This window comes from Oncorhynchus nerka, linkage group LG11 (assembly GCF_034236695.1).
Source record: "Oncorhynchus nerka isolate Pitt River linkage group LG11, Oner_Uvic_2.0, whole genome shotgun sequence".
NCBI lineage: Eukaryota > Metazoa > Chordata > Actinopteri > Salmoniformes > Salmonidae > Oncorhynchus > Oncorhynchus nerka.
This window is the reverse complement of record NC_088406.1, coordinates 1,677,599-1,690,554: the sequence shown is the minus strand read 5'-3', so window position 1 is coordinate 1,690,554 and position 12,956 is coordinate 1,677,599. Positions and strand designations below refer to the sequence as shown.

Below are 12,956 nucleotides of genomic sequence, written 5' to 3'. Positions count from 1 at the left end.
CAGCCTCTCAGGGTTGACCGGCCCTGGCCTACAGCCTCTCAGGGTTGACTGGCCCTGGCCTACAGCCTCTCAGGGTTGACTGGCCCTGGCCTACAGCCTCTCAGGGTTGACTGGCCCTGGCCTACAGCCTCTCAGGAATGACCTATCCTGACCTACAGTACCTCAGGATTGACCTATCCTGACCTACAGGACCCAAAGAAATGCTTCATTGGGTTGTGAATATAACCTTGGTTCCCTGTAGGAGAAGACATTACACAAGATAACAATGAAAGAAAAGCCAGCAGATACTGTTTCTATAGACAGTGTCTTATTCCTGCAGCCATTTATGCAATGCTTCAGTTGCAATAGCCTTCCTTCGGTCAACATGCCACAGTAGACATTGTTTCATACCTGTAGGCTATGTTCATTCAGATGGGCCACTGCCGGAGCTAATAGGACCTAAACAGATGCTGGCCCTGTGGTTACTGGGCTCCATCCGTCTTCCATAGAGCACTAATGATGTTGGCTATAGGCAGATGCTGGCCCTGTGGTTACTGGCTCCATCCGTCTTCAATAGAGCACTAATGATGTTGGCTATAGGCAGTTTGTATCTGGCTGTTTATTTAGTTTGTTTTTTTACAAACCTTTATTTTAGGATGACTGAGAAGACATTCTCATTTACATCAAGTGATCTGAGGAAGGGTAGCAGGGAAGGTGAGTTAGCTGCTGGTGGTTAAGAGACTATAGAATAGAGTAAGGAGACCTGGCCAGTACAGTAAGGAGACCTGGCCAGTAGGGCAAGGAGACCTGGCCAGTAGAGTAAAGAGACCTGGCCAGTAGAGTAAGGAGACCTGGCCAGTAGAGTAAGGAGACCTGGCCAGTACAGTAAGGAGACCTGGCCAGTACAGCAAGGAGACCTGGCCAGTAGAGTAAGAGGACCTGGCCTGTACAGTAAGGAGACCTGGCCAGTAGAGTAAAGAGACCTGGCCAGTAGAGTAAGGAGACCTGGCCAGTACAGTAAGGAGACCTGGCCAGTACAGCAAGGAGACCTGGCCAGTAGAGTAAGGGGACCTGGCCTGTACAGTAAGGAGACCTGGTCAGTAGAGTAAGGAGACCTGGCCAGTAGAGTAAGGAGACCTGGCCAGTAGAGTAAGGAGTCCTGGCCAGTAGAGTAAGGAGACCTGGCCAGTACAGTAAGGAGACCTGGCCAGTACAGCAAGGAGACCTAGCCAGTACAGCAAGGAGACCTGGCCAGTACAGTAAGGAGACCTGGCCAGAAGAGTAAAGAGACCTGGCCAGTACAGTAAGGAGACCTGGCCAGTACAGTAAGGAGACCTGGCCAGCACAGCAAGGAGACCTGGCCAGTACAGTAAGGAGACCTGGCCAGTACAGCAAGGAGACCTGGCCAGTACAGTAAGGAGACCTGGCCAGTACAGTAAGGAGACCTGGCCAGTACAGTAAGGAGACCTGGCCAGTAGCTTAAGGAGACGTGGCCAGTACAGTAAGGAGACGTGGCCAGTACAGTAAGGAGACCTGGCCAGTACAGTAAGGAGACCTGACCAGTAGAGTAAGGAGACCTGGCCAGTAGAGTAAGGAGACCTGGCCAGTACAGCAAGGAGACCTGGCCAGTAGAGTAAGGAGACCTGGCCAGTACAGCAAGGAGACCTGGCCAGTAGAGTAAGGAGACCTAGCCAGTACAGTAAGGAGACCTGGCCAGTAGAGTAAGGAGACCTGGCCAGTAGAGTAAGGAGACCTGGCCAGTAGAGTAAGGAGACCTGGCCAGTAGAGTAAGGAGACGTGGCCAGTAGAGTAAGGAGACCTGGCCAGTAGAGTAAGGAGACCTGGCCAGTACAGCAAGGAGACCTGGCCAGTACAGTAAGGAGACCTGGCCAGTACAGCAAGGAGACCTGGCCAGTAGAGTAAGGAGACCTGGCCAGTACAGCAAGGAGACCTGGCCAGTAGCGTAAGGAGACCTGGCCAGTAGAGTAAGGAGACCTGGCCAGTACAGTAAGGAGACCTGGCCAGTAGAGTAAGGAGACCTGGCCAGTAGAGTAAGGAGACCTGGCCAGTAGAGTAAGGAGACGTGGCCAGTACAGCAAGGAGACCTGGCCAGTAGAGAAAGGATACCTGGCCAGTACAGGAAGGAGACCTGGCCAGTACAGTAAGGAGACCTGGCCAGTAGAGTAAGGATACCTGGCCAGTACAGTAAGGAGACGTGGCCAGTACAGCAAGGAGACCTGGCCAGTAGAGTAAGGATACCTGGCCAGTACAGGAAGGAGACCTGGCCAGTAGAGTAAGGAGACCTGGCCAGTACAGTAAGGAGACGTGGCCAGTACAGCAAGGAGACCTGGCCAGTAGAGTAAGGAGACCTGGCCAGTACAGTAAGGAGACCTGGCCAGTAGAGTAAGGGGGAAGTACCTTGTATCCTATGACATCTGACTCGTTGTCTTTAGACTTAACCGGGTCCCAGTTTAATGATACGTTAGTCCCTTCCTGAATCCACACAAGGTTGGCTGGAGGCTGGACTGGAGCTGAGGAGAAAGCACAGGGATCAATCTTACGCTTTCATCCATACATTATATTGTCATCCATATCAGAGTGTATTTCAACAAATAAGGTCAATTATAGTACTATTTCTTGCATGCAGAATAGCAAGCTTTCCCTCTTAATACTACACGTGTAACGGTCTTTCAGAGTAATGTACTGTATATTATAAAACTGGTTGTTTGGATCCTGGATTCTGATTGGATGAGCAGCATTTTAAGCGATGATGTTTTGGCTGTCACAGACTTACTTACATATGCCTGCTAACAATTCCATCTGAAAATGATTACTGCTCCTAATAAGAATATCATGTTGCTGTCTGAATCCTCTCTGGTGTTTATCTCTACTAGAATATCATGTTGATGTCTGAATCATCTCTGGTGTTTATCTCGACTAGAATATCATGCTGTTGTCTGAATCATCTCTGGTGTTTATCTCTACTAGAATATCCTGTTGTTGTCTGAATCCTCTCTGGTGTTTATCTCTACTAGAATATCATGTTGTTGTCTGAATCCTCTCTGGTGTTTATCTCGACTAGAATATCATGTTGCTGTCTGAATCATCTCTTGTATTTATCTCATTATTTCCATTATTTGTGTAAATATATGAACTTTACAAGACTCAACAACTGAGACGTAAACTGAATAAGTTCCACAGACATGTGACTAACAGACATGTGACTAACAGACATGTGACTAACAGACACGTGACTAACAGACACGTGACTAACAGACCTGGAATAATGTGTCCTGAACAAAGGGGGTGTCAAAAGTAACAGTCATTATCTGGTGTTGCTACCAGCTGCTTTAAGTACTGCATGACATCTCCTCCTCATGGACTGCATTAGATTTGACAGTTCCTGCTGTGAGGTTTTACCCCACTCTTCCACAAAGGCACCTGCAAGTACCCGGACATTTCTGGCGGGAATGGACCTAGCCCTCACCCTCCGATCCAAGAGGTCCCAGACATTTCTGGGGGGAATGGCCCTAGCCTTCACACTCCGATCCAAGAGGTCCCAGACATTTCTGGGGGGAATGGACCTAGCCCTCACCCTCCGATCCAAGAGGTCCCAGACATTTCTGGTGGGGAATGGCCCTTGCCCTCACACTCCGATCCAAGAGGTCCCAGACATTTCTGGGGGGAATGGACCTAGCCCTCACCCTCCGATCCAAGAGGTCCCAGACATTTCTGGTGGGGAATGGCCCTATCCCTCACACTCCGATCCAAGAGGTCCCAGACATTTCTGGGGGGAATGTCCCTAGCCCTCACCCTCCGTTCCAAAAGGTCCCAGACTTTTCTGGGGGGAATGGCCCTAGCTCTAGCCCTCACCCTCCGATCCAACAGGTCCCAGACGTGTTCAATGGGATTGAGATCCTGGCTCTTCACTGGCCATGGCAGAACACTGACATTCCTGTCTTGCAGGAAATCACACACCGAAGAATGACCAGTATGGCTGGTGGCATTGTCATGCTGGAAGGTCATGTCAGGATAAGCCTGCAGGAAGGATACCACATGAGGGAGGAGGATGTCTTCCCTGTAATACACAGCGTTGAGATTGCCTGCAATGACAACAAGCTCAGTCCGATGATGCTGTGACACACCGCCCCAGACCATGACGGACTCTGCACCTCCAAATCGATCCCACTCCAGAGTACAAGCCTCGGTGTAACGCTCATTACTTTGACGATAAACACGAATCCGACCATCACTCCCGGTGAGACAAAACCACGACTTGTCAGTGAAGAGCACTTTTTTCCAGTCCTGTCTGGTCCAGCGACGGTGGGTTTGTGCCCATAGGCGACGTTGTTGCCGGTGATGTCTGGTGAGGACCTGCCTTACAACAGGCCTACAAGCCCTCAGTCCAGCCTCTCTCAGCCTATTGCGGACCGTCTGAGCAGTGATGGAGGGATTGTTAGTTCCTGGTGTAACTGGGGCAGTTGTTGTTGCCATCCTGTACCTGTCCCGCAGGTGTAATGTTCGTATGTACACATCCTGTGCAGGTGTTGTTACATGTGGTCTGCCACAGCGAGGATGATCAGCTGTCCTTCTATAGGTGTTTTTTCAGTAAGTAGAAAGGGCACTTTAGTGTCCTACGTTTTCATAACTGTGACCTTAATTGCCTTTCGTCTGAAAGCTGTTAGTGTCTTAACGACCGTTCCACAGGTGAATGTTCATTCATTGTTTATGGTTCATTGAACAAGCATAGGAAACAGTGTTTAAACCCTTTACAATGAAGGTCTGTGAAGTTTTTACAAATTATCTTTAAAGACAGGTTCCTGAAAAAGGGACATTTATTTTTTTGCTGAGTTTAGTTTGGTACAGCAGGGTTAATATAAGCCTCAGTTTATGCCTGTCTGACTTTGGAAACAATGTTTCACTTTTGAATCTCAAAAAGACTATTAGATCTTTCAGAATACCAACTTGTTGTGGGAGGAGATTTAAAATCAGGTATGCAATAGATAGGTTTCATGGTTCATCTCACTCTCAAACTGATCGGGCCTCTGGTGATCTCATCTCATTTGCTGCAGAGCTTAATATTTTAGATGCCTGGCGTCTTAGGTATTTTACCGTCGTAGATTATTTTTAAATTCTTCAAGACATAATACATTTTCACGGATAGACTACATATTTGTATCTCCCTATATAAACAGGTGTATTCAGACAACCGAGCTGCTCCCCATAGGCATTTCTGACCATGGAGCTGTCCTGTGTAGTATCTAACATGACAGCTACAAACAGAAAAGTGCCAGAAGAGCTTTAACACAACTGCAGAATAAGGCTTTTTATGACACGACTTCTAGCAAAGTTGAAATCATTTATTATTTTTGTCACTTTAGGCAAAATGCTTTTGGGGGGGAAACTGTATCTCCTAAGAAAAGTTGTAGAAAAACAGATTTCTGAAAACGAGCAGAAACAAAAATGTACAGAGCAAAAGGGGAAGATATTAACAGCATTAAAACACGAGTTTAACACTTCAATCTAAAGCAGAGTGTATAATGCATCGCACAAGAGTAACATACCATTCCCAGAGGGAAAAAGCTAGAAGACATTTGGCTGCAAGGCTGAAGCAAAATGAGGCCTGTTCTTGTATCAATACAATTCAAACACCATCATGGTAAGATGTCGCATGACCTGGCAGAAATTAAAGATACGTTTAGTCAGTTTTATTCCCAACGTCAGAGGCGGACCCTGATCATAGTAAGATGAAACACTTCTTATCCTCATTGGAAAAAAACTCGACAATCTGGATTCCTTGACTCCCCACTTCCTCTTGAAGAACTCATTTACATTAAAAGAGGCAAATCACGGGGACTTGATGGTTTCCCTCCATAGCTGTTTCTTGAAACATGGGATATTGTCGGGCCACTAATTGGTTCTATCAATCATGCATAAAAACTTGGAGAATTTCATATAGACCAAAACACCTCACTGATTATAGTTTTGTTAAAAAAGGGCAAATCTCCCCTAGACTGCAAATGTTATAGGCCCTTAAGCCTTATTATACCAGAGCTCAAGCTGTTTGCAAAGGTACTTGCCATCAGATTGGAACAGCTTGTAGGAAATCTAACCAGCGATGATCAAACTGGGTTTATAAAGGGTCGTTTAGCCTCAGACAATATTAGACGTCTATTCCATATCATAAATGTGTCCGAAAACGACCCAGTCCCTGCTGCACTTTTTAGTTTAGATGCAGAAAAAGCCTTTGATAGGCAAGAACATTTTATGGTGTGTTTAGGAGTCATTTGGTAAAGGATTTATCTCCATGTTAAAAACATTGTATTCTGCATCCCAAGCAGTTGTGCAGACGGGAAACATTCTATCCAAGACTTTCTGTTTAAAATGTCCCACAAAACAAGGATGTCCATTATCACCAGTTCTCTTTGGAGCTCCAGCGATTAGATCAGACCCACCTATTTCATCCATCAATATTAAAAAGGTACGCAGCATAAAGTGTCATTCTATGACACCTTATTGTATTTCTCAGACATCTCAATTTCCCTTCCACAGATTCTGAAGTTGTTTACTCTTTTCGGTTCATTCTCGAAAATAAATATACCCAATAGCCCTGTAAAATTGCATATCTCCAATGCAGTGGCATGAGGCAGACTTTATTTATTTGGGCATATGCATACTCACCAAATTTTCCCAAGGTTGCAGAAGGAACAAACTAAAAGTCAAACTAAAAGAGGAAATCACCTCTGATTTGCAGAGATGCACCATCTCATTACAAATCTCATTACAAAACAGATATAGTAAAGAGGAACTCGACCGACTAAATTGGATTTTCTCTATGATGCCTCATGTTAAAAACAAAATAGGAATTCATGTCAAAGTTGATTTGGAATGATATAATGATATAAAGCCACGCATTCGATATGATACTCTTATGCGGTTAAAGGGAACAGGAGGTTTGTCTCATCCCATTTCCAAATTATATATATATTACTGGTCTTTCAAAATAAAATCCTTGACAGTTTATTCCCATGATTCTATTGCAGCTTCTTGGAGAGGCGAAGCACTTGTTTCACTGACTTACAGATCTATTTTCTTCAACGTAAAAACAGAGTTCAAATAATGTGGATCAATTATTTCCAACTCACTAAAAAGTATGGTAATACACCGAGAAACATATAGGAAACATATAGGCAACACTAAGATGTTCTGTGAATCTTCTCCTATATGGCCATAACCTGCTGACAAACAATAAGCCTTTTGTCTACCCATTGTAAACGGAAAAGGGTGAGCATCACTTGCGAGACTTGTATAAAGTACTTTAAAAATCCTCCGAAATAAGAAGTTCATTATTATGACCCCTGGGTCATGGCTTATAGTTGTAAAGTTAAGACCTAATATCCGATCGACCGTAAAGTTTCCAGTAAGGAGAAAACACAAATAGAAATCCATACACATAGATTGTATTAAAGCGACACACACATAGTCAGGCAGGAGGACAACCATAGTGACTAGGTAATGGTAAACAGCACATACATGATAATGTATAATATATATATATAAATGTATAATGATAAGAGGCTAATGACGTTACAAACAAACTTCCAGGCTTTTCATGGTTCCTTTACCTACAGTTAAGATCTTCGTTAAAAGCACCATGGTGCACCATGGGATGCCCCGTTAACATCCCACATTATGCTTACATGGATAGACCCTTCATTAACATGTAAAATGGTCTCTGCCACTTATGATTGGCTACTGTCTGTTAAATACTCTACATTGGGTGTCACTCTAGTATGGAACCGTGAAATGCAGGGATTGGGGCACGAGCTGAACCGGGATACCATCTGAGAAAATGTATGTGTTACCTCTAGAAACCCAGAATACCAGTGTATACATTAGAAGCATAGAGAGGTTAAACCCATCCTACTCCAATATGTGATAGATGACATATGCATGTTGTTGGAACACTAATGGACATGTCATGTGGTGTCCCAGTTCTGGTCATTCAAGGGTTTTTCTTAATTTTTTACTATTTTCTACATGAAAACTATGAAATAACACATATGGAATCATGGAGTGTTAAACAAATGAAAATATATTTCATATTCTTCAAAGTAGCCACCCTTAGCCTTGATGACAGCTTTGCACACTCTTGGCATTCTTCAAACATCTTCATGAGGAATGCTTTTCCAACAGTCTTGAAGGAGTTCCCACACATACTGAACACTTGTTGGCTGCTTTTCCTTCACTCTGTGGTCCAACTCATCCCAAACCATCTGAATTGGGTTGAGGTCGGGTGATTGTGGAGGCCAGGTCACCTGATGCAGCATCCCATCACTCTCCTTCTTGGTCAAATAGCCCTCAATAGCCTGGAGGTGTGTTGGGTCAATGTCCTGTTGATTAACAAATGATAGTCCCAATAAGTGCGAACCAGACGGATTGGCGTATCGCTGCAGAATGCTGTGGTGGCCATGCTAGTTAAGTGTGCCTTGAATTCTAAATAAATCGCTGACAGTGTCACCAGCAAAGCACCCCCACACCATCACACCTCCTCCTCCATGCTTCACGATGGGAATCACACAGGTGGAGATCATTCGTTCACCTACTTTGCATCTCACAAAAAACATGGCGGTTGGAACCAAAAATCTAAAATTTGAACTCATCAGATCAAAGAACAGAATTCCACCAGTCTAATGTCCATTGCCCATGTTTCTTGCCCCAAGCAAGTCTCTTCTTCTTAGTGGTGTCCTTTAGAAGTGGTTTCTTTGCAACAATTTGACCCTGAATGCCTGATTCACACAGTCTCCTCTGAACAGTTGATGTTGAGATGTGTCTTACTTGAACTCTGAAGCATTTATTTGGGCTGCAATGTCTGAGGCTGATAACTTTAATGAACTGATCCTCTGCAACAGAGGTAACTCTGGGTCTTCCTTTCCTGTGGCGGTCCTCATGAGAGCCAGGTAACTCTAATGAACTTATCCTCTGCAACAGAGGTAACTCTGGGTCTTTCCTTTCCTGTGGCGGTCCTCGTGAGAGCCAGTTTCATCATAGCACTTAATGGCTTTTGCGACTGCACTTGAAGAAACTTTCAAAGTTCTTGAAATGTTCCTGATTGACTGACCTTCACGTCTTAAAGTGATGATGGACTGTCGTTTCTCTTTGCTTATTTGAGATGTTCTTGCCATAATATGGACTTGGTCTTTTATCAAATAGGGATATCTTCTGTATACCACCCTTACCTTGTCACAACACAACTGATTGGCTCAAATGCATTAAGAAGGAAAGAAATTCCACAAATGAACTTTTAACTTGGCACACCTGTTCATTGAAATGTATTCCATTTGACTACCTCATGAAGCTGGTTGAGAGAATGCCAAGAGTGTGCAAAGATGTCATCAAAGGCAAATGGTGGCTACTTTGAAGAATCTCAAATATAAAATATATTTAGAAATATTTTTAGGGGTTACTACATGATTCCATATGTGTTCTTTCATAGTGTTGATGTCTTCACTATTATTCTACAATGTAGAAACTAGTAAAAATGAACAAAAATCTTATGAGAATGAGTAGGTGTCTAGTTGTGGAACTGGACTAGATTGTGTACGTCTCTTGGCAGAATGCTTGACTGCGGGTGATAAGCACAATAACGTTCCAACTGCAACACTCCAAACGATTTGCTCTCGAATTCGAGTTTCTTGAACAATGGGAGACTGTGTACATTTTGGGTCAACAAAGCTGTGTCCATTATAACATTCACCATGTGATCAATTGACAGTTGTAAACATGTCTTTTTCCCCATCTGCCTGCATCATGACATATTTCCCACATGATGGACAGTTGCTGGTCGCTGAGACAGATGAGAGCGTATTAACCCTGCTGTAAAGTTCATTGCGGCCAGCAGGTCAAACAAACAACTAAGATGAATGAGTCATTCGAAAAACACAAATCATGACCCTCGAGTCCATAAAGAGAATGAATCATGTGCTAACTGCACATCCCTACTCTGTAGCACCACAGAGAGTGATTAGTCGAGAATGTTTTACTGAGCCAGTTGGACATATCCAAGTAAATAACAATAGAAAAAAGCCTCAAACAAAGGAAAATGTCCTGTAATTCCAGGTTCAATGTTTGACATGACTGAGTTAGCTGAGCTAGCTAGCTAGCTAGCAAGTGACAAGAACGTTATCCAGCCTGAATAGCAACAATTTTGTTTAGAAAGGACGACCAGACCTTTTGCATAGCAACTATTTTAACATAATGAACGACTGGCTGGCGCCTGTAGCAACATGACCAAAATAACTTTATGACATCCAGAGGTTTGTCTGGACTATGTCTTCTGGTGGAAGAATTACATTGTATGAATTTAATTAATCAAAATAACGTTTTAATGAAAATATGTAATTCATTATTATTTTAATATGTTGGTAACAGTTTAATAAAGGCAATAAGGCATCCGAGGCCGTTTTTGATCATGAATACAGTCACAGGTAAATGGGTTGACTGGCCCTCCGTTATCGTGTTGAACAACGCCATTTACCTGTGACTGTATTCATGATGCAGCACTGCCTCTTATCTGTATTCATGATACAGCACTGCCTCTTACCTGTGCCTCTATTCATGATACAGCACTGCCTCTTACCTGTGACTGTATTCATGATACAGCACTGCCTCTTACCTGTGACTCTATTCATGATACAGCACTGCCTCTTACCTGTGACTTACCTGTGACTCTATTCATGATACAGCACTGCCTCTTACCTGTAACTGTATTCATGATACAGCACTGCCTCTTACCTGTAACTGTATTCATGATACAGCACTGCCTCTTATCTGTATTCATGATACAGCACTGCCTCTTACATGTATTCATGATACAGCACTGCCTCTTATCTGTGACTGTATTCATGATACAGCACTGCCTCTTACCTGTGACTGTATTCATGATACAGCACTGCCTCTTACCTGTATTCATGATACAGCACTGCCTCTTACCTGTATTCATGATACAGCACTGCCTCTTACCTGTATTCATGATACAGCACTGCCTCTTACCTGTGACCTTATTCATGATACAGCACTGCCTCTTACCTGTGACCTTATTCATGATACAGCACTGCCTCTTACATGTATTCATGATACAGCACTGCCTCTTACCTGTATTCATGATACAGCACTGCCTCTTACCTGTGACCTTATTCATGATACAGCACTGCCTCTTACATGTATTCATGATACAGCACTGCCTCTTACCTGTATTCATGATACGGCACTGCCTCTTATCTGTAACTGTATTCATGATTCAGCACTGCCTCTTACCTGTGACTGTATTCATGATACAGCACTGCCTCTTATCTGTGACTGTATTCATGATACAGCACTGCCTCTTACCTGTGACTCTATTCATGATACAGCACTGCCTCTTACCTGTAACTGTATTCATGATACAGCACTGCCTCTTACCTGTATTCATGATGCAGCACTGCCTCTTACCTGTGTTCATGATACAGCACTGCCTCTTACCTGTATTCATGATGCAGCACTGCCTCTTACCTGTGTTCATGATACAGCACTGCCTCTTACCTGTATTCATGATACAGCACTGCCTCTTACCTGTATTCATGATACAGCTCTGCCTCTTACCTGTGACTGTATTCATGATACAGCACTGCCTCTTACCTGTATTCATGATACAGCTCTGCCTCTTTTACCTGTGACTGTATTCATGATACAGCACTGCCTCTTACCTGTAACTGTATTCATGATTCAGCACTGCCTCTTACCTGTGACTGTATTCATGATACAGCACTGCCTCTTATCTGTGACTGCATTCATGATACAGCACTGCCTCTTACCTGTGACTGTATTCATGATACAGCACTGCCTCTTATCTGTATTCATGATACAGCACTGCCTCTTACCTGTGACTCTATTCATGATACAGCACTGCCTCTTACCTGTAACTGTATTCATGATACAGCACTGCCTCTTACCTGTATTCATGATGCAGCACTGCCTCTTACCTGTATTCATGATACAGCACTGCCTCTTACCTGTATTCATTATACAGCACTGCCTCTTACCTGTGTTCATGATTCAGCACTGCCTCTTACCTGTATTCATGATACAGCACTGCCTCTTACCTGTATTCATGATACAGCACTGCCTCTTACATGTGACTGTATTCATGATTCAGCACTGCCTCTTATCTGTGACTGTATTCATGATACATCACTGCCTCTTACCTGTGACTCTATTCATGATACAGCACTGCCTCTTACCTGTGACTCTATTCATGATACAGCACTGCCTCTTATCTGTATTCATGATGCAGCACTGCCTCTTATCTGTATTCATGATACAGCACTGCCTCTTACCTGTGACTGTATTCATGATACAGCACTGCCTCTTACCTGTGACTGTATTCATGATACAGCACTGCCTCTTATCTGTATTCATGATACAGCACTGCCTCTTACCTGTGACTATATTCATGATACAGCACTGCCTCTTACCTGTATTCATGATACAGCACTGCCTCTTACCTGTGACTATATTCATGATACAGCACTGCCTCTTATCTGTATTCATGATACAGCACTGCCTCTTACCTGTGACTATATTCATGATACAGCACTGCCTCTTACCTGTGACTATATTCATGATACAGCACTGCCTCTTATCTGTATTCATGATACAGCACTGCCTCTTACCTGTATTCATGATACAGCACTGCCTCTTACCTGTATTCATGATACAGCACTGCCTCTTACCTGTGACTGTATTCATGATACAGCACTGCCTCTTACCTGTATTCATGATACAGCACTGCCTCTTATCTGTATTCATGATACAGCACTGCCTCTTACCTGTGACTGTATTCATGATACAGCACTGCCTCTTACCTGTGACTGTATTCATGATACAGCACTGCCTCTTACCTGTATTCATGATACAGCACTGCCTCTTACCTGTGACTA

The 12,956-nt window shown here is 43.7% G+C and overlaps 1 protein-coding gene across 1 annotated transcript in view; it reads right to left on the bottom strand.

Annotated features, from left to right (window-relative positions):
- Positions 1–12,956, bottom strand: part of LOC115124438 (contactin-5-like) — a 653,850-nt gene that overhangs the window by 4,316 nt on the left and 636,578 nt on the right. Inside the window, 1 exon segment of the mRNA XM_065024146.1 lies at positions 2,398–2,510. Within this exon segment, the coding sequence (XP_064880218.1) occupies positions 2,398–2,510 (113 nt within the window).